This window comes from Podarcis liolepis (assembly GCF_965112155.1).
Source record: "Podarcis liolepis genome assembly, chromosome: 5".
NCBI lineage: Eukaryota > Metazoa > Chordata > Lepidosauria > Squamata > Lacertidae > Podarcis > Podarcis liolepis.
Genome location: NC_139556.1, coordinates 1,884,450 through 1,906,474, shown reverse-complemented (window position 1 = coordinate 1,906,474; position 22,025 = coordinate 1,884,450). Strand labels below are relative to the sequence as shown.

Genomic DNA, 22,025 nt, shown 5'->3' with positions numbered 1-22,025 from the left:
GCTTTTACCATCCAGCGGTGTATAAATTTCATGAACCAAAGGAAGGGAAGGAAACCTTCCCCCGCAGGATCGGCTCGGGGGCGGGAAGGACGAGAGGCCCCTCCCGCTGGGAGTCCCCCGAGGGGCCCGGCGCGACCAAGGCGCCCCGGCGGCCCAGCAGCAGCAGCCCGTCGGCCGGGCGGCGGCGCCTCCGTCCCGGCCCCCTTCACAAAGCGGCGCTCGCTCCGACGGGGCGGCGCCCGAGCCTCGAGCCAATGGCGCGGCGCCTCCGTTTAAATAGACGGGCCGTGTCAATCAGCTTCTCCTCCGTCCGCCTCCCTTCAATCGCCATATTGGGCCACTGGCTGAAAAAAAGGCTCGTCCCCACCCCCCCTTAAACACCCGCACGGAGCGAAGCGTTGACATCGGGACGAGGCTTCGGGCCAAAGCGCAGGATCCCCGGGCAGCCCTCGCCTCCCGTCACCCAGCTATTGGTCCGGGCGCTGCTGCTGCTCCGCTCCCCCCCCCGCCGCCTCCGCGATCTGCTCCCCCCCCCCCCGCTGGTGCACTTGGTCCGCAATAAGGCATTCCGCTTGCCCCCCCCCGCGCCCCTCCTCTCCGCCTTTCCCCGCCTCTGGCTTATGCAAGGGCTGCTCGGCTGCTGCTGCTGCTTGGGGGCGGGCGGGCGGGGGGGGGGCCCTCTTCGATGTGTTTTTGTTTTGAAGTCTTCATCTCGGTCGGGCTCCGGTTTTAAACCCGCCCGCTGCGCTCTCCCCTTGGCGCAAGAGCCAGGGCGCGGGGCTCGACGGGATCGAGCGATCGGCCGCCGGATCTCGCTCGCGGGACGGCGCGGGCGGCGGGACAGCTCCGGGCGATGTCCCACGTCCGCCTCTCGAATGGGAGCCCGACGCTGGAGAGGATGGAAGCCCGGCAGGCGGACTACCCGAAGCCGTCGGCTTGCCGGAGCCTCTTCGGCCCGGTGGACCACGAGCAGCTGGCCCGCGAGCTGGAGAAGCACCGCCGCGCGCTGGAGGAGGCCGGCCGGAGCAAGTGGAACTTCGACTTCCAGCGCTGCCAGCCCCTGCAGGGCAGGTACGAGTGGCAAGCCGTGGCCAAGGACGCCCTGCCCGACTTCTACAGCAGACCCCCCCGGCTGAGCCGAGGCCGCGCCAAGGCCGGCAGCCAGCCGCGCCGGGGGGGCTTGGAGGGCCGCGGCCCCGCGACGGCGCTCCGGCGCGCTCAGGGAATCTCCGAGGAGGAGGAGGAGGAGGAGGACGCCGCGCGGCGGCCGGAGCAAGAGGCGGGAGCGGCGGGCGCAGCCACGGATCTAGGGCGCCAGAGCCCCGGGCCAAGGAAGCGACCTGCTGCGGACGGTAAAGTACCCACTTGCTCCGCTCTCCTTCACGCCAACAGGCCAGCTCGGGGTTGCATTGAGGAGGAGAGAGCTGCCCGTGACCTGCGTTGCAGGATCCGACCAAAGGTCCATCTAGCAGCAGCCGCCAGCCAGGTGCCGCTGGGAAATCTTTCTGTTTGCTCCCAGCGCCTGGCAGTTAAACTGCCGGTACTTCGAAGTATGGAGGCTTCATTAAGCTAAATCCTGGGACTCCGATGATTTGTTTTCTTTTTAAAGCCAAGCCAGGCAGTTAGCCGAGGGAAAGGACGTCTCTTTGCTTCCAAATGGATTTGATTAGGAAGTGCCCCCTACTTACTTGTTCTTGATGGGTTGTATCCTGCCCTTCCTCCAAGGAGCTCAGGGCAATGCACTTTGTATTACCAGTTATTTGAGGCACTTGTGTTAGCGGTGCTTTTTCAAGGTTGCAGTCCTCAGGATAGTTGTGTGGGAAAAGTCTCCCATAAAGCAGCAGGGCAACTCCAAAGCATAAGCTGACCTAAAAACTACAACCCAAGCTGTCAGGCAGGCTAGGTGGCCCCCTGAAATCGATGATGGTGACTTCCACATATTAGGGGCCGGGGTGTTTTAATCTTGGGGATATTAAGGTTACTAGTGAGCTTCAAATGCCACATCTATTTTTTTCTGGAGCAGTTCAACTGAAGCCGTGGGACTACTCTAAAATAAGTGACTTGAAAATGCTTGTCTACCCTCATAGGGAGGTGAAAGGTTCGCTGGGCATCAGATTCCCTAATCAAATGGCCTGGGCTCCCCCTGCCACCAACCCAACTCTACAAAACTTGGTATTCTTTCTGATGCAGCAGATAGTGAAAGAGACCATATAATCAAGGCGTGCAACTTTGTTGCCCCATCTTTCCTGCAAATGGCAGATGACTCAAGGAGTGGCCTATGTGATGTGTCTTTTCCCACCCCCTTCATTCGACTGCCTCCTTCATATTTAGTACAAGATCCGGCAGCAAAAATATTTTTAACATTAAGCTTCTCCCCCCCCCCTCCACCCCTCCTAGATTCCTCTCCTCGAAACAAAAGAGCCAACATGACAGAAGAGGCTATTTCAGAAGACTCTTCCAGTGCCTGCTCAGTGGAACAAACACCCAAGAAATCCAGCCCAAGGCGGCATCAAACGTAAATTGTTTGTTAGGTGGGTTTCCTTTCCTGATGGCATTTAGTGAAATCTCTGCAGATGGCAGAAAATGAAGATGCGTTATGAGAGCACCTCGGTACCGTGCGTGGATTGAGCTTATTGGTAAACCTTTGGAAATTAGTCAGTGCAATTTTGTCAAGCTGAGGGGATAATATCAGAACAGGACTCTAGTGTGTCTTTTTTTGTAATCTTAAAAACACACCTGCAGCCTGATCCATACCACTTTTACTCATTGATTTCAGTGGGAGTTACAGTTTAATTAGAAAGTAACCAAAACCTGGGGAACATATTTCCAATTAGGGTTTGTAATCCTATCCGTGCTTACTGGGAAGCAGAGCTTCATTAAACTCTGTAGGACTTACTTCTGAGTAAATTTGCACATGCTTCATTTGTATTTACTGTTGAGCTGATAGCCACATTAATTAATGAGTGTACTAAAGAGATTTCAATTTTCCCCCACTGATTCTTATTCTACACTTAACTGTAATGAACAATGTTGTTCTGGTTTAATATTAATGGACATGTTCAGGCAAGGCCATTCTCTGCAAATACTGGTTTTGCCTTCTTTTAAAATAAAGTATTTCTTCAGCTCAAATATGTAGTCTAATTTGGCTTTTGGATGTGATGAACTTTTGTCTACCATCCTTAAAAAGCTTGCAGCCCAACAGTCTTTACTCAGAAGTAAGCCCTACTGAGTTCAATAGAACTTGATAGTGGAATGAGTTTAGGACTTTGTCTTAATAGTAGTGACACAAAGCTACCTGGGGAATAAAAATTCTTAATTAAAGAGAGTATAGGAAATGCAGCCCCTGAGTAGAGTTTTTAGAGCAGTAGTATTGTAAAGAAAGTTGACAAACATGACCTGCAAATGAGTAGAAAGGTTAAGCTTTGGAACCAGATACTTTAAAAGAAATCCATTCTGTTTGGGTGAGCAGGGGCAAGTGTGTAAATTCAATTGTTTCTGTTGATTTGGTTATTTGAAAGAAAAATTGCATTAAAGAAATTGGGAGTTTGCAATTATTTTGTTTTCAGTGCTTCCCCATCCCCAGAAAACAGCCAAAATTAGCAGTGCCTCACAACAATTTAGATGTACCTACAGGTAGCCGTGCCAACTTTTGATTTGAAAAATACTGTACCCTTGAGTGGAGTTGGTAGTAGAGCTGGGGCAGACAGAGCCAGTGCGTGTCTCCCCTCCCTTATTTCTTGTCTGCTGTCATCACCTCTGTCAAAATATAGATTGCAGGTTTCTTGAAGGTAGGGGCCTATCTTGATGGACATCACTGGTGTGTGGGTGTGTGTGTGTGTCTGTGTTTCTATCTGTGACTAGCTGTGGTCTGAGCTAGGATGAAATCAGGCATGTGATGGGTGTTGCTTAAAAGAATCTGGAGGTTTCTATCAGAATCTGACAGAACAGAGTTTAACCTGACAAACAAATATGGTTCTATTGGATTGGCTATTAAAAAACACATACAAAATTGGTTGGTTGGGTGAGACAAGTTATACTTAACTAGTAGTGATTAGTTGTACACAGATTTCTGCCCCACATGCAAAGTAGAACCTTGATCCACCCCTAGCAACAAGGTTGACCAACTGCGTGTTTTGATAGCCATTTGTGACTTTTTGTAATCTTAATGAAATGAGCTATTGTAGTCTTCACCGATTTAATGCCCGCTCTCTTCTTTAATTTCAGAATTAAGAACATTCATTTCCTTGTTCTTTGAAGGCATCAAGTTCATGAAGCAAGGAAGATGCAGAGTTTATATATGAAAAAAGAAAGTAAACATATCACTGATTCTCCTCAGTGGAGAACTTGTACACGCACTGAAACAAAACAAACCCATAATTTAATAACACTAAAGTTGGGCACTCTTAAAAGAGCTGCTTCTTAAAGCATTGGATGTAGCATTCTGCAATTAAGTTTTTCCTCATTTGCTTCACTGTACTACCTGTGTATATAGTTCCTACATTATGTAGCACATAAACCTCTCCTTGCGCCCCCCCCCCTTTTGGGGTTAGTTTGTTCTGGGAAAGGGTGGGGTGGTAAAAGGTGATGGGTTCAAAAATCTGCTTCCAAGATCCAGAAAGCAGAGATTTGTATGAAGAGAAGCAGCATATGTGTTTATTTCTTAAAGATGTACTGTCCCTATTAATGGAATCTAAAAATCAATGTTAACACTGGCTACAGCAGATTGATAGAATTTGCTGGTGAAATTTCTACTTATTCAGAGCATGTTTCAGTGGGAGGTTTGCCTATGCTAAATCCCACTAAAATGAATGGCAGTTGTGGAAGACATCAAGCTCACAGCAAGTGCAGAAGAATGTTCCATGGAATTGTGCCCTAGACTTTATGGAGGAACTGTGTTTCCATTATGTAGCAGCATAAAGGCTCCTCCTCCAGGACCCTTTAAGTGTTCAATTCTATTTCTTTTTATTTTTGCCACCTATAATATATTACTATAAATGATTTCAAAAGTAATTTATAAATAAATCAGCTGAATAGAATGGAAGGAAAATTAGTAAAACCCTGAACTTCAACCTTTCTTCATCTCACTCACGTCCCTGATGTTCATGGCTGGGTAAATGAAAGGAAAACTACATCTTTAAACAGTATTTTTTACATTGCCTGTATGTTTAAAAAATAAAGTTTTGAATTGTACCTGTGTACATAACTTTGTAAAGACACTGAGAAATTATACTAACTTATTTATGTTAAAGATTTTTTTTTAATCTAGAAGATATTTTCCCATAAAGCCAAAGCGGCCTGTGTCTTGTGCATTTGTAAATGCTCTATTTGATAGGGTGTGTTTTTTTAGTTTTTATTGGGGGGGATTTGTTTTGTTAATTAATATGGCTGTGCTTAAATGATTGCAGACTGAGCCAAGTTTAATATTTTTTTGTAATGTGTGAAAACAGTTGCCAATTGATATTGTTTTACATCAAGCAATCAATAAAGAAAACTGCCATATATAAATACATATATATATGTTAACTAACTTTTGTTGTGTGTTTTATAAATCCTGAAAAAATAAGGGATTTCTGCCACTTCCCAAATATATACATTGGGTCTATTTTTCCTCTTCAATGTGTAAAGGTGTATCCAGCCAGAGTCCCTCTCTCTAACAAGGCAAAGGGCAGCTAAGGGGGATTTACACTGGGGAAACAGTTAGTGGAGGGAAGAGTTAACCCCTCCTTAAGCCCTGCAAGCCAAGTCCAATAAATACACAAACCTCTGCAAGGTTTAAAAGATAGCAAGTAGACAGTACTATGACCATCACAGTGGTACCTCGGGCTAAGAACTTAGTTCGTTCTGGAGGTCTCTTCTTAACCTGAAACTGTACTTAACCTGAATCATCACTTTAGCTAATGGGGCCTCCTGCTGCCAGATGCGCTTTCTGTTCTCATCCTGAAGCAAAGTTCTTAACCCGAGGTACTATTTCTGGGTTAGCGGAGTCTGTAAGCTGAAGTGTCTGTAACCCGAGGTACCACTGTACACCCAGTCCTAAGTGTGTGGTAAGTTGAAAGGGGCTTACAGTACAAACCTAATGCTGCCTACTCAGAAGTAAGTCTTATTGAACTCAGTTGGACTTGTTCATAGGTCAGTAGCCTAGCTCCCTACTAAATACAGTGGTGCCTCGCAAGACGAAATTAATTCGTTCCGCAAGTTTTTTCTTCTTGCGGGTTTTTCGTCTTGCGAAGCACGGTTTCCCATAGGAATGCATTGAAAATCAATTAATGCGTTCCTAGGGAAACCGCTTGCCAGGCTGGCGGTGCGGAGAAGGGCTTTTCTCCGCACCGCAAGCCTTCAGGACAGGTACGGGAACAGAGGGGAAGGGGCGCAGCGCTTTCCCTCTGTTCCCGGGGCTTGCGTGGGAGGAGGGTTTTTCCTCCCCACCGCCAACATTCAGAACAGCATTCTGAATGTTGGCGGTGGGAAGGAAAACCCTCCTCCCACCCCAAGTCTTCAGGAAAGCCATCCGATGCCGGGCGGCGGGAGAAGGCTTTCCCCCTCCCCCTCCCGGCATCGGAGCTTCGTCCCGATGCCGCGCGGCGGGGGGAGACGTTCCCCCTCCGCCGCCCGGCATCGGGGCTTCGTCCCGATGCCGCGCGGCGTGGGGAGACGTTCCCCCTCCGCCGCCCGGCATCGGGGCTTCGTCCCGATGCCGCGCGGCGGGGGGAGACGTTCCCCCTCCGCCGCCCGGCATCGGGGCTTCGTCCCGATGCCGCGCGGCGTGGGGAGACGTTCCCCCTCCGCCGCCCGGCATCGGGGCTTCGTCCCGATGCCGCGCGGCGGCGGGAGACGTTCCCCCTCCGCCGCCCGGCATCGGGGCTTCGTCCCGATGCCGCGCGGCGGCGGGAGACGTTCCCCCTCCGCCGCCCGGCATCGGGGCTTCGTCCCGATGCCGCGCGGCGGCGGGAGACGTTCCCCCTCCGCCGCCCGGCATCGGGGCTTCGTCCCGATGCCGCGCGGCGGCGGGAGACGTTCCCCCTCCGCCGCCCGGCATCGGGGCTTCGTCCCGATGCCGCGCGGCGGGGGGAGACGTTCCCCCTCCGCCGCCCGGCATCGGGGCTTCGTCCCGATGCCGCGCGGCGGCAGGAGGCTTTCCCCCTCCGCCGCCCGGCATCGGGGCTTCTTTCCGATGCCGGGCGGGGGGAGGTCCGAGGACAGTGGGGAAGACGCGCTGCGCTTCCCCGCTGTCCCTGAGATTTCCCTATGGGCTGTCGTCTTGCGAAGCAAGCCCATAGGGAAATTCGTTTTGTGAAGCGCCTCCAAAACGGAAAACCCTTTCGTCTAGCGGGTTTTCCGTCTTGCGAGGCGTTCGTCTTGCGGGGTACCACTGTAGTATGGTTTGTAGTCTGGAAGTGAAATTAAAAAAACAACAACAAACCCAGCCCATGTGCAAAAATGGGAGGGTCAAAAATAGTACCCACTCTAGAATCTGCTGTCCAAATAAACTGATACGCAGGGAAACCCAGCCTCACACGTAATCCCTGCCCCCCTCTTCTTTGCTTAGTGCTAATATTCTATGCTGCTGTAAACAGGAGGAGGTGAACATTCCCACAAATTACCTCCCATGGAAATTGGAAGCAGGAGTATCAGGCTTGGCTCCTAACACACTATATCCCGATTCTTAACCTAAAGGCCTTTTCAATTATTTCCCAAGCAACATCATAAATACTCCCGGGTTGGTTGGTGACTAGTTGTAGCAGGTAAGACTAGCTCCCATTGCCAAAGCCGTATTTCTGGTGGGGGGGGGGGATGCTTCCTTGCTGTGTGTTGGTGTGGGACCCATGCCTGACCTGTGGGACAGCACAGCATAGCCGCCTTAAGACTCCAATAATTTGCCTATTTCAATGTGTTCCATGCTTATGGCACATACCACTGGCCATGGCAATTTATGCCATAATCCATCCTAGCAGGGACCTGCACAGAGAGGGATGGGAACAGGGATGGGATGCTGACCCTCTTGCTGTGTGCCTTGCTGCTACTGGGAACTGGGAGTCCAGGCACCTTTCCTTCTTGCCTGGGTTTGCTCCCAAATTCAGTTAAGGTCTGAACAAGATGCTAGGATTAGGATTAAAAGCAATCCAGATCTAACTGAGGCTGGGTACACACTGGTTCCCACCACTGGTTTGGGAAGCTGTGTACACAGGATGTTGTCTACAATCCACATCTATCCAGCTGTTTCTAATGGGATATTGCATTTTGCTGTGTCTTCCCCTCAGTGAGCTTTGATCCAAATTGAGAAAAAGAATGACCTAGCTGTGTTAAGCCAGTAATGTGTACACAACCCGCATCTGACCCATTCACTGGAAAGTTATCCCATACAAACTTAATTGAAATGATTGCTGTATTTACTTTAATTGAGTATGTGCAGAAAAAACCAGCTAGTTCATCGCTCCATGTGGCAGGGTGCAAGGAAGTTTCACCATTTAGATTGTTTTACTTCAGGCACCAAAATGTCTTGCACTGCCTCTGCCAATAAATGCTTCACTGGGTAAATTTCTGTATCCCGCATCATGGTTAAAGCAGCAATCCCCCAAATTCAAAAAGTCAAGGGTCCTTTATTGAACAAAAAAATCGAAGCACACTTCATTCTTACATCTTAGAAAGTTTAATTTTTGAACATTTGCAAAAGCATAAAGACCACCTGTCAGACCCCTATGAATCACTATTCTGGGGATGCCACTTCTCAGGGCAGATAATGGCTACATCTCTGCATCCGAAGGGACTGGATTATCTAATAGCAGCCAATACAAAGAGATGAGACAAAAAGAGATGAGACATCCTCCAAAGGAGTCCAGTTAAGAAGGGTATAGGACTAGAATAAACTAGAGGTGTAGCAAGCAGCCTTCTCTAAAGGTTGATACCTTGGTTATACAAATTCATTTGTAATTTATTTCTCATGGCACTCTGGCAGTTTCCTTGAGCTCAGAATTTAGTGCAATTAAAAGCGCGGGGGGGGGGGGAGTGCTAGTGAAATGTTAGCAATCACATAAATTCTCCCCTTCCAAACCAGGAGGATGGGCTAGTTGATGACCAATCCTGTGTGAGAGGCAGGGAAGAAAAGATCTCCCAGGGAGAAGAAAGGGAAGCTCCTAGGTGAGAGCTGGGAGGGCTCACCTTTTTCTGTGTGGAATAAGAGTTAAGATCTACCTATGAGAGAGAACTTTGCATCTCTATCTCTCTCTCTTTTATGTTTTTATTTTTGTTTAGATTAGTTTGTCTTTAATGTATTATGAAAAATCTCAATAAAACTTTTTTTTAATAAAAAAATAATCAGTGCACTACATGCTAGCAGAATAAGCTTTTCTAAAAATGTTTTTTAAAAAACCCTTGGCACTTTTGAAATCATTTCACATCCAAGTTGTTCAGCCTGAAGCACTCAACTGTGCTCAATTCACCATGCTGCACAGTGGATTGAGAAAGAAGCTGAACCTAGCCAGCATTCACACTTTGCATCTAATTTTAAATCACCATTATGAAAACAACCATCTAAGGAAAGCATGCATTTCTTTGGAGGGATACATGATCCTGTAGAAACAGATGACTTTCAGATGAAGAAACCCAAAACAGAGAAAACCCAAACACCACCACAGGAAGAGAGCAGTGAAGGAAAAAACACACACAAAGCAACTAACATACAAATAACCAACCAGAGACTGGAGGTGAAACTAAGGACTTTCTGGGTGCCTCTAAACTATTCTATAACTTGGCAGTACCTCTGCAGAGCACAGTTATAGCCCTGGGACCATAATTGTATCTGTTCAGTCATAACTTGGGCTGCTTCACATGTGCACATTCATCACAGTGATTGTGATGATCAAAAGCACACAGTGAACCTTCAGTGTTTGAAACACAAAGCTTTCAAGCTTAGGCCTCACATGCAGTAAAATAAGGTAGTGGAGCCCTGAGGAGGCAGAACTGTGGTGTTCTGCCTGCAGGTGTGTCTTACAGTTCTGAATGCTTCCCTATGTGAGAAAACAGAACAAAAACAAACTCCAAATGCTAATAATAATAATAATTTTATTATTATTTTATTATTTATACCCTGCCCATCTGGCTGGGTTTCCCCAGCCACTCTGGGCAGCTCCCAACAGAATATTAATATTAATAATAATAAAGCGATAAAACATCAAACATTAAAAACTTCCCTAAACAGGGCTGCCTTCTGATGCCAGAAGGCCCTCAGAGCTGGACGTCAGTGAACGATGGGGGTGGAGACGCTCCTTCAGGTATACAGGACCGAGGCCGTTTAGGGCTTTAAAAGTCAGCACCAACACTTTGAACTGTGCTTGGAACCAATGTAGATCTTTCTGGACCAGTGTAATATGGTCTTGGTGGCTGCTCCCAGTCACCATCTAACTGCCGCATTCTGGATTGGTTGCAGTTTCCGGTGTTAGGATATAGTTCCGTTCCACCTTAAAAGGGAACAGGCATGACTGTTGTGTGTCACATGCCTTTTTACATCCAGCACAGTCTGCTGGGAACTTCCATTTGTATGTAGCTTTTGTTTTCTTCCTGTTTGCTGGACACAAAGGGAAGCAGACATGTTTTTCCTTTGTTCCTGAACTATGCTGAATAAACGCCTGTAAATAATGCTTACACATGTCTCTGTCCACCACTTCCATTGTGAGAAGATTTATTCACTCTGCTGATAGAGTGTGCCAAGTCTCTAAAGGTATCTGAGGCTTGTGTCGCTGTTTGATGCTGTTCCGAGAACTGGAGATCGCCCGGCTGCCGGCCAGTGGCTGGAGCCAGCTGGGGGCCTGCCTAATGCCCCCATCTCCCCGGCAGCATCCCAACATCTGGGTCACCTTCAGAGGTAGCCCCACATAGAGCGCATTGCAATAGTCCAAGTGGGAGATAACCAGAGCATGCACCACTCTGGCATGCAGTCTGCGGGTGGGTAGGGTCTCAGCCTCTGTGCCAGATGGAGCTGGGAGACAGCTGCCCTGGACACAGACTTGACCTGCGCCTCCATGGACAGCTGTGAGTCCAAAATGACTCCCAGGCTGTGAACCTGGTCCTTCAGCGGCACAGTTACACCATTCGGGACCAGGGAGTGACCCCACCTGCCCGCCCCATGTTTCCCCAAAACAGTACTTCTGTCTTGTCAGGATTCACCTTCAATCTGTTAGCTGCCATCCATCCTCCAACTGCCTCCAGACACTCACACAGGACATTCATCGCCCGCACTGGTTCTGACTTAAAAGAGAGGTAGAGTTTGGTATCATCCGCAAACTGATGAACACCCAGCCCAAACACTGATGATCTCTCCCAGTGACCTGGGTTACTGTGCGTAAGAGAAACCTGGTGGACAAACAGCGGCAAGGACAGGCCCATCTGTTTTATCCAATCAAGTCTCTGTTACACATGCCAGGTCAAGTCCTCCATCCACGATCAGGTCACTTACTGGAAATATAAAAGTACAGTATGGTACAAGTTGGGCTGCATCTCTCTGATAAGCTCGGGTAGTTTTATTAATAATACTTGCAAAAAAGTTTTCCTTCCTTTTCTTTAACATGAGTGCACATTCAAAAATGGCACTCCCTGCACCTGGAGTCTGAAGTGGTACAGTCCACTCTTTCCCCTCAGGATTCTACTGTGAGTCTCACCTATGTAAATAAGCCAGGCCATAGTGAAGTCTGGTCTTCCCCTTTAGCAGCCAGTTACAGGGCAGACTTTGGTCTTTCAAATTTCAGTGGCGCCCTTGCGAGGCCTCCAGTCTCTTGTTTTCTGTTCTGCTCAATCCACTTCATCGTAGCTGTAACGCCCTGCATTGTTCTCTAGGCTCAGCGTCCAGTGCAGGGGAACCAGCTGCACTGCCCCAAATCTGCCTCTGTTATTTGGGGATTGGTTCACAAACACCTGCAATATCCTGAAACAACACAGGGAGCCTTCATGGACAGAAAAGGCTCCCAACTGCAAAAGTTACAGCTGGGCACAAAGAAGCTGTTATGGGCTGCATTATAATGGGGACAGGGCTAAAAGTGAGGCCCTTTAAACTTGTGTTGCTCTTTCATATGAGTAATGCCTCAATAGGGAATCAAGGAACATCCATAAATGTGTTAATCAGTGATGGGTTGCATGTCCCATGGCAGGTTTGGAAAAAATGAACTCTGTCTCAAGAACTCAGAAAAGAGCTTGGTTTATTCTACACTCTCTTTGGACTCTGCCACCCTAATGATGTTGTTGGGAGTATGGTGGGATCTGACCCTTTTCTCACCTGCATTGAGCTTCCCTTAGTTGCTGCTTTGGCAGCAGGGGGATGGAGCTCAATGGTTCACGGTTCAGTGGCAGAGCACCTGCCTTGCATGCAGAAGGTCACCGGTTCAACTTCTGGTATCTTCAGGTAGGGCTGGGAGAAGATCCATCTGGAATCCTGGAGAACATCTGTCAGCATAAATAGTGCTACATTAGATGGACAGCCAGCCAATTGTTAGATCAATCAATCAGTGGAAGGTCTCCCCCTCCCTCAGCACCACATGGGATGCTACTAGGTGTAAAGAGCACTAGACCTAGACAGAGCCGTCTTTAGCATATGCACCGCAGGGGTGCAAAGATCCTCCCAGTGTCCCCAAATTAACTTTTATTATGCCTTATGTAACTATTATCATTTGAGGAATAGCGCTCATGCCTGCACGGCTCCAAAAGGAGTTTTTTGGGGGTTTTTAAAATTTAAAACCAGCTTTTCTAAAGAAGACAAAGAACACACTGGGAGTCGGTGTAAAGACTCCATGCATGCGCTCACGGTCATAGGGAGGTGTCTGAAAGATGAGGTGGGTGGGCATTGTGCGCATGCGTGGGAGAGCCATCTTGTGGGAGCAACCTTATTTCTAGAGGAGCTGGGAGGGCCCTTGCGAGCGTGGATATACAAGTCCTTCTTCTGGACCCTGTGCACACTCCTGCTGCTAGATAGGCACGTTCTCTTTCTGTCTGTCTCGCCCTCTTTGCTGCCACTCCCCCTCCTCCCGGCTTTGGTGTGCGAGACTTCTCAAAGAGCTCTCCCTGTACCAGCATTAGCAGGCAGGTGGTACGAGATCAGTCACGTCAAAGGTGCCGCTGACCCCACTGTCCCATAGGTGGCTGCAGCGGCGGGTGCCTGGCGCCCCTCAGAATTTGGTACCCAGGTGCCCTGCATGCCTTGCACCCCCGGGTAAAGATGGCCCTGGACCTAGACCTCATTAAAAATTACATAACTTTTTAGGGGGTGATCATGCCTGCCTTGTACTATGATCCCAGCAACAGTAGGATTTTGGTGGCAACACTAGACCTCAGACTGTATAACTAAAGTTACCTACCCAAAAGTATTCCAATAATGCTATTCTTAAATAAGTTGCTATAAGGGCAACCTTATAAAAATCAGTTCTGGCACAAAGACATTTTGTTACTTGAGGCAGAAAATCCAAATGGCACAATTCACACAACCATTAAAAGTCTTGCCAACTTTTTCAAAATAGGTCCCTGCTTATATGGCTTTAACAGCAGCAAGATTTGTAAAGATTAGCAGGGGAAATTCTTATCTCCATGCCATGAAAGCTTCACCTGCTTATTTCAGCAGATCAAGCTACCATTAAGGACATGCAGGCTGGCCAGAATGGCTTTTTTCCTGATCTAACCCTACTCCACCCACCTAGTCACTAAAACAAACTACCAGGAAGTGTTCTTATCAAAGTCACACTACCTTTTACCTTATCACATTTTACGAGACTGATAGGATAAGATGGGGGTGTTCCCAACTATGCTGGCCTGGCTGCCCTAGAAATAAGGTGGGATACACAAATGTGATGGGGGACATGGGTGGCGCTGTGGTCTAAACCACTGAGCCTAGGGCTTGCTGATTGGAAGGTCAGTGGTTCGAATCCCCGCGACAGGTGAGCTCTCGTTGCTAGGTCCCAGCTCCTGCCAACCTAGCAGTTCGAAAGCATGTCAAGTGCAAGTAGATAAATAGGTACCGCTCCGGCAGGAAGGTAAACGGCATTTCCATGTGCTGCCCTGGTTTCACCAGAACCAGCTTAGTCATGCTAGCTACATGACCCAGAAAAACTGTCTTTGGACAAACGCCGGCTCCCTCGGCCAGTAAAGTGAGGTGAGCGCCGCAACCCCAGAGTCGTTCGCGACTGGACTTAACTGTCAGGGGTCCTTTACCTTTACAAATGTGATGAAGTAAACCATTCCAGCGGACCAACCGTCCCTTGTTATGTCTGGAGTCCTCTCAAATGACTAATGTGAACATATAAATAGTAAAACACAAAGTTTCACAAAGTTCTAGTCTACCTCTCTTTGTCCTTTCTATTTTATCAAGAAAGAATACTTTTCAAAGATGGGTTGAGGGGAAAGCTTGTGGAGCTGTAAATATCAGCAATTGCTTCCTGAATGTGTGGGGGAATATGTGACTACAGTGGTACATACACTTCAGGTTACATACGCTTCAGATTACAGACTCCGCTAACCCAGAAATAGTACCTCGGGTTAATAACTTTGCTTCAGGATGAGAACAGAAATCTTGCTCCGGCGGCACGGCAGCAGCAGGAGGCCCCATTAGCTAAAGTGGTGCTTCAGGTTAAGAACATTTTCAGGTTAAGAATGGACCTCCGGAACGAATTAAGTACTTGACCCGACGTACCACTATACTGGCATCTACAATCACACCCATATGGGCATTTGAGTGAACCCCACTAAACTCAGTAGGACATATTTTGGATAAATATGCATAACATTGAGTGACAAGCTGTGGGTGTGTCTGTCTCCTCTGGCACTGACTCCTGCTCAGATGGGCCCCCACTTTGAGGTTTTCTACCTCAAGCGGTATATAAATTTAAGAAAAATAAATAAATGCATATTCACCAGTTCTGCTTATACAGTCATACCTCGGGTTGAAGTAGCTTCGGGTTGAGCATTTTCAGGTTATGCTCCGCAGCGACCTGGAAGTAACGGAACGCGTTACTTCCGGGTTTTGCCACTTGCGCATACGCAGATGCTCAAAATGACGTCACGCGCATGCGCGGAAGCGGCGAATCGCGCACGTGCAGATGCGGGTTGTGTTCACTTCAGGATGAGAACGGGACTCCGGAACGGATCCCGTTCGCATCCAGAGGTACCACTGTATTGTATCTACCTTCAGTTAAGAGGCTGCTCAGTGCCGCAAGTTCCCATTTCTACAACCCCACCCCACTGGACAAGTAATCACAGGAGTAGCAACTTTTAATAATTCTGTAATTTAAAACTATGTCAACAGGTTGCATGGCCTTTTGACACCCCCCCCCAAAGCTTCCCTGGGTGACCTTGGGTCTGTCACTCTCTCTCAGCCTGGCTCACCTGCTGGGGTTGGGGTGAGGATAAAAGGGGGTTCTGGCCAGGATTGGGGGTCCCTCTCGCCCTACCCTCCAATGCAGGCAGAAAACCGTCTTGTTTCCTCGCCCCCATTTCTGAATGGGCTCTCGGTCGCCGCGACACAGCTCAGCTCTTGGGGCTCTGCTTCGAAAGGGGGCAGAAGCAGCCCCCAGTGATTTTCTCTAATAACCCCCCCCCCCGCTTTCCTCGTCTTCCTGCCAGGAGTCCAAGGCGCCCCCGTTTCCTGGGCTCCGAAGACCCCCAAGCGCCTCTTTCCTTGAGAAAGCCCCTCGCGGAGCCGCCGGCGACGAAGCACCGACAAGCCACACTAACGCCTCGCCGCCGCCCCGCTCGTTAGTCACCCCCCCCCAAAAAAAACCCGGGGATCTAAACATTGCTTCATGCACCGTCAGCGAGAAGAGCAGACCCGGGTTCGCCTGGAAGGGGAAGAGCAACGCTGCAGAGGCACCATTTTATGGAAGGAAACCAGCGCTGCCGCCGCCGCCGGGAAGGATTTCTCGGGCCAGAGGCAGGACGCGCCAAGTGGGGCTTCGGGGGGTCGAGAGGGGAGCAAACCCCGGGTCTGACTCTCGCGCATCAGCCGCAAACCAAATGGGACGCGGGCACGCCTGCTTAGAAGCAAGCCCCATTGGAACCAGCGGCGCTTACTCCCGAGTAAACTGGGCTGCTTAGCAGCTGTTTGCGGAGAAGGGCCGGGAGCGCGAGAAAGCGGCCGCCCCTCCCGCCCAGGTCCTGCTCCCTCGCCTGGAGCCGAGAAGCCTGTTCGGCCTTTGCGCTCGAATCCCCGAGCGGGGGGGGGGGGAGGGGAAGCGCCGGGGCGAAGAAGCCCGCCCCTCCCCCCCCTCAGGCCTGAAAGGAAAATTCAAAAGTCAAGAAGAGGCGGCGGCGAAGGAGGCCGCGCAGTTGGAGCTCTTGGCCGCCCGCGCAAAAGCGCAACAACAAGCATGGCGTTTACAATGTGGCGCAGCGGAGCCGCTCCTCCTCCTCTTCCTCCTCCGCTCCCTCACCGCGCGGCAGCTGAAACCCCGCGCATCTCATGGGTGGGGTTTTTATTGTGGAAGACAATCTTGACAAGCGGCTTCTCCGGCGGGGCGCGCGGACCAAACCCGCTCTCAGGGCCCTCGCCCAGCCAGAGGACCGGGCACTTGGCCGGTTTACGAGTCGGAAAGCAGCCCCCTGGAGAGGCCCGAAGAGCGGGGGGGGGGGGGAGGCAGCCCCGCAAGCCGGATCATCCGACGGGGAGCTGCCGCCTCCCGCTGAATTCAGCGGAGCCTCTTCCCGACCTTGAGTAAGCCGGGGGCCACACTGGGCGGCGCCCCCGACCCGCCAAACGGGGCCGCGCCGCGAAGGGCCTCGGGCAGCCAGGGGCGCCGGCGGCTGCCTCTTCCCTCCGCCAAAGGGGGGGGGGGTCCCGTCCGCTCGCCTGCCCTTCCTTGCTCGCCCCTTGGGCCAGGCAGGCAATTCAAAGGGAAGAGAGCGGCCTCCTCCCGCCGCCCCGGCCTGTCGTGCTTGCCCAACTGCGAATGCCGAGATCCTGGCCGCCTCTGCTTCGCTCTCTGACCGACGCAGCGCGAAGCCAAGAGCCAGGCCCCGCGCGAAGGAAGCAAGCAAGGGGCGCTGGTGCGGAGCGCGGCGGGGCCCGAGCGGGAGAGAAGCCGAAGCGCGGCCGCCTCCGAGCCGCTGCTTTGGCCTTGCGGGCTTTGGGGGCTGGCCAGAGCCCACGTCCTCGCGTGGAACTTGGTCACATCGACTTCCCAGCAAGACCGACTTTGCCCTGATAGCAACATGCAAGTGTGCAACCCTGAGATGGGAAGCTCGGTGTGTTTCTGCAGACGCCTGCCGTTGAGGTCAATGGTGCTCACTCACATAGGTTCCAGCTAAATCAGAACCACAAATTCAGAATTAAAATAAGTTAGAGTCAGTGGTGCCTGGCTGTGTGGTTTGCAATTTGAAAACAATCCCAATAGCATTATTTCCAATGCTTTACATTTTTATGAAGAGAAGAGAAACAAAATAAAGCTTCCCCATAGAAAGAACCCACAAGCAACACATACTCAATATATTGAACAAACATAAAAAATTGTCTCATACTGAGCAGGTTGGTGGTCCATCTAGCCTAGAGCTAACTGACAGCAGCTTTCCAGAATTTCTCTCCCAGATTTATAACCTGAAATCCTTTGGCAGGAGATTGTGTGCTGTGCAGCTGTGGGGCTCCCCCTCACCTTTCCCCACCCCCCTGGCTCAACACCCATGTTAACTCTCTGCATGGACAGTCCTTTTTTGCAATGTTCTATACAGGGGTCATTATGTTATGGAATATGGGACAAGGTCTCAATGCCATGTTACTTCCTCACAGCTGTTGCCCCTGCTCCCTCATTTCTACCATGGATGGCAAGCAAGGAGTGTGTTGCAGGGGTGGAGCGACCAAACAGTTAATAATTTGGTGGATGTGGAATTTCTCCATGCAAGAAAGTGGCTGGAGCGATAGAGAACAATCAGAGCAGAAGGTAGTAAGCTTTGTTATGATTGGGTGAATGTCCGACAGGTCAGAAATTCTGTGTTTGTTGCTTTTTAATTCAAGTTGACTGGACTTGCACCTGTGTTGTTAACAGCAGGCTGACACACTGAAATTTAGCAAGAAAGCTAAAGGGGAAAGCTTCTTTTCCTCCTTTTTCTTCACAAAATGTGCAAGTGACTGATGGAATTCGAGATATAGTGATGACCACTGGCTTACATGACACATATGAAACAACAGAGAGATAGAGATTCATGGATGGTGGGTCTCTCAGTGTCGGCGGGGGGCGGGGGGGGGGGTAGGGTGGTGGCCATCTGTTCAGAGGCAGTTTGCTTCTCAGTGCAGACAAAAGGGGTTGGCCATTGCCTTTATGCGCTCCTTGGGAGCGACCAGTCACACCTCTCACCTTGCTGCCATCAGAAACAGAACAATGATGGCCTTCTAGTCAATCTGGCAGGGTGGTTAAAAGAAAGTTTACAAAGGCATAGAAAAAGACATTAGAAAAGAGATGGCAATTCTAGTTCCATAAGGATGTGGTGAAATGTAGAGATAAATGTGGTGGATAAAAGGCTGAACTCCAGAGCGATATCTGCCTGCTTCAAATCTCACCTATATTCAAGAGGTGGTCTCGGGCCATCTCTAGCCTCAGCTTCTTGCAGGGCCATCATGAGGCTGGAACAAGATAGTGTTTATCACACCCACTGAACACTGTAAAGCATTATATAAATTATGATGCTGGTGATAATCTTTTTAAAAAACCTGTGACAAACATAAACATTTTCTCTCTCCTTCAAAGCTACTCGATTCAATACGTGGTTTAGGTTGTGTAGAACTCAGCAAGGCTTAACTTCCAAGTAAGCATGGAGAGGATCAGGCAGCACTATAAAAAACAAGGCAAAGCAAAAAACTCATCGCCCCCAGATATCTCTCCCTCCCATCACCTTTCTAAAAAGGCATTACAGTCAACAATCAGTCAAGATGGGAGTTTCCCTCTGGCTTACTGAGGGTTTCCCAAGGATGGGGAGTGGTGAGTAAGATCTAGCAACGGACAGAGGATTCTTCTCTGTGTAGTAATTAAAGAAGCCTCTTTGTCTGCTTTACTATTTCTGCCTTTGAAATTTATTTCTTTAATCTCATTCAGATCTATTTCGGGGGGGGGGGGGATGTGGCCACGGAGCCGGACTGGAACGCAGGAGGGAGAACCAGTTTCCTGCAGTTCAGACTTGCTGCCTATCCTTTGGGCATGTTGTTTAAATTCTGGATGGTGCCCTAGTTTTGCTTCACTTTTACCCAAACACCAAAAGAATATTTTCCATTTCTCATGTTTAGAACGAGAACTTAAAAATGACAGTGGCTAGAATATACATTGCACATAAAAGCCATTTAAAGCCAAAAGCAGATAATGAGCAACAAGTGCAGAGGCCCTCAGAGGCAGTGGAAGCTGGAGAGGTAGTTTGCTAGGTGAGGTAAAATGGCCTGCTGCCGAGGTGTAGCGGGGAAGGTGGGATGTGCCTTCTTGCTTTTACCTTTTGGCAGTGTTAGGTGGAGGCATGGCGTGCTGCAGCCAGCACCATGGAAGCACATGTTGCTGAGTGGATAGTCCTCCTGATGGTGGAGGTGTCCTATGCTGGGACAACTGTGTACTTGCACCATGCTGGCTCCAGCATCCATCCCCCTTGCAACCCTCTGGTCTCAAAACGTAATGACAGGGAGCCAAGGGTTTGGTTTTTTAAAATACACATTTTAGGGTACAAGCAGTAGGTTTGTATAAAAGTTTTTAATTTGTTAAATAATTTATTTCCTTTTTTAAATTGAGCATTTGTCAATAATCCTCATACATGTCTATCCATTGGCCAGAGCATAGTGAGCAGTTGGAAACAACTTGCTCATTTTACAGTATATTCCTCTAGGGAAAAAGATTAGAGACTGAAGCTGCAGCCACACTCAGGGCTTCCACTTCCACTTGTCCTGTGCCTAGAAAGTATGGATCTGAGAGGCTTCCCGCTTGTCCCAAGTTTCCAAGCCGTTTTGTGGCTGTCCCCCACTTCCCACAGGGACGCCCACTGTTTACCTCTGAATCAGAACAAATGCCAATCCGCCGAAAAAGTGATTGACGTTTGTTCTGATTCAGGGGTAAACAGTGGGTTTTCTCAGGGGAAAGCAGAGCAAGTGGAAGTGTGGCTGAGTCCTCACTTAGAAGTGAGCCTCATTGCGCATGCATCTGACTAGAATGGCACTGTAAATACATAATCCTATTAAAGTTCATTTACTTGCTGCATTTAAATCTCCCTCCTTTCCCGTGGAACTCGAAGTGGCACCCACAGGGTACCCAGGCAAATCTCCCAGCCAGGCACTGTGCAGACCCAGAGATGCTTGCCTTTAGTAAGACTGTGGCATCATATGCCTTCAATGCATGCCCTCGGTGCAGTTCTCTTAGCTTCAGTATGTGAGTGTAGTAGTAGAAGAAGAGTTTGGACTTGATATCCCGCCTTTCACTCCCCTTAAGGAGTTTCAAAGCAGCTAACAATCTCCTTTCCCTTCCTCACCCACAACAACACTCTGTGAGGTGAGTGAGAGTAAAGTGCTTCTTTAACATTTCCAAATGATTTATGATTATACTATGAGGCATCCTGGCTTTGCTGGTTAAAGGAGTGGTTTATATTGAAGAATATGCAGATTTTGAACCTAGAAGGACATCATATCAATTTTGGCTGGCACGCATACTTGTGGTATGGGAAACTGGAATGCATAAAGGTTTCATCAATTATATAATTAGGAAAAATTATGTAGAGTATGGGAGAAATATAAAAACTTGCTGGAAAATAAAACACCAATGTGACTCTCACCAGTAGAAGCCATAGCAGTAAGGGGGGGGGAGGATTTATGGAAGAGGAAAGACTGGTAACATACAGGGAGTTGTTAATAGAGGTGGAAGGGGAGGTTAGACTAAAGAAGTATAAAGAAATAAGTGGAATATTAACAAGTTGGCTACAATATTGCCAACTAAATGAGATATTTAAGATTGATAAGAAAAATGGTTTTACAATTGAAACCTCTCAATTAGAAGACCTGCTAAAGAATAATAAAAAAAGTCTAAAATGTATAAATTATTATTAGAATGGCAAACAAAGGATGAGATGGTCACATCATCAAGGAGAAACTGGGCAATGAATATAGGTCATAATTTTGACATGACAGCATGGGGAAGACTTTGGAATGGAGATTTAAAATTCACAGCTTGCTATGCATTAAAATAAAATTACATGAAGATGATGTATATGTCAGCTTTGCCCTTGAGCCAGTGCCACCGACTGGGCTCAACTACTTCAGCCCCGACTGGGCCTGGCGAGCTGGGGTAGCACTTCCCCAGCACTCTAGGTTTAAGGTGCTGGTTTTAACCTTTAAAGCCCTATACGGCCTAGGACCCTCGTACCTACGGGACCGCCTCTCCTGGTATGTCCCACAGAGAAATTTACGGTCTGCACATAATAACATCTTGGAGGTCCCAGGCCACAGAGAGGTTAGGTTGGCCTCAACTAGAGCCAGGGCTTTCTCGGCCGCGGCTCCAACCTGGTGGAACACTCTGTCACAAGAGACTAGGGCCCTGCAGGACCTGACATCCTTCCGCAGGGCCTGCAAGACAGAGCTGTTCCACCAGGCCTTTGGTCAGGGCGCAGCCTGACCCCCTCCTCTGGCAATCTGCACAAAATTTTGCTTGATGGTTGCCATTAATTTGATTTTAATTTGATTTAATTAATTTTATAATGAATGTTTTAGAATGTTGGACTATTTTGATTGTTGTTAGCTGCCCTGAGCCCAGCTTCGGCTGGGGAGGGCAGGATATAAATAGAATTTTTTATTATTATTATTCCAGAGACCTTCTTCTGCAGGAACAGGTCTAAGTGCTGTGGACTCACAACTGAGAGCTGTGAGCACCGAACTCACTTCCAGAAGACAGCCGTGCACAGCAGAGTATAGCAGAGCATAAATCACTCGGACGATAGTGCTGAAGAATATCTTCTTTTATTCACTACAGCTACTGTACTATACAAACTATATACAAATGGAGACACTGGACTGCACTGAGTGTTACAGCTGCTTTCTGCAGCGACCTTATCTA

At 48.9% G+C, this 22,025-nt stretch overlaps 1 protein-coding gene and 1 long non-coding RNA gene across 2 annotated transcripts; both read left to right on the top strand.

The window, feature by feature from the left end:
* The first annotated feature begins 379 nt into the window (after positions 1-379).
* CDKN1B (cyclin dependent kinase inhibitor 1B) lies at positions 380-5,507 on the top strand. Its single transcript, XM_083505370.1, has 3 exons — positions 380-1,352; positions 2,398-2,531; positions 4,225-5,507. Exons 1-2 carry the CDS (start codon positions 854-856, stop codon positions 2,517-2,519), a joined length of 621 nt encoding a protein of 206 aa, XP_083361496.1. The 5' UTR covers positions 380-853; the 3' UTR covers positions 2,520-2,531; positions 4,225-5,507.
* A 1,693-nt stretch (positions 5,508-7,200) lies between these two features.
* Positions 7,201-17,311, top strand: LOC310707059. Its single transcript, XR_014526309.1, has 2 exons — positions 7,201-7,371; positions 17,268-17,311. It is a non-coding gene; the product is annotated as an uncharacterized lncRNA (long non-coding RNA).
* Positions 17,312-22,025: the final 4,714 nt, after the last annotated feature.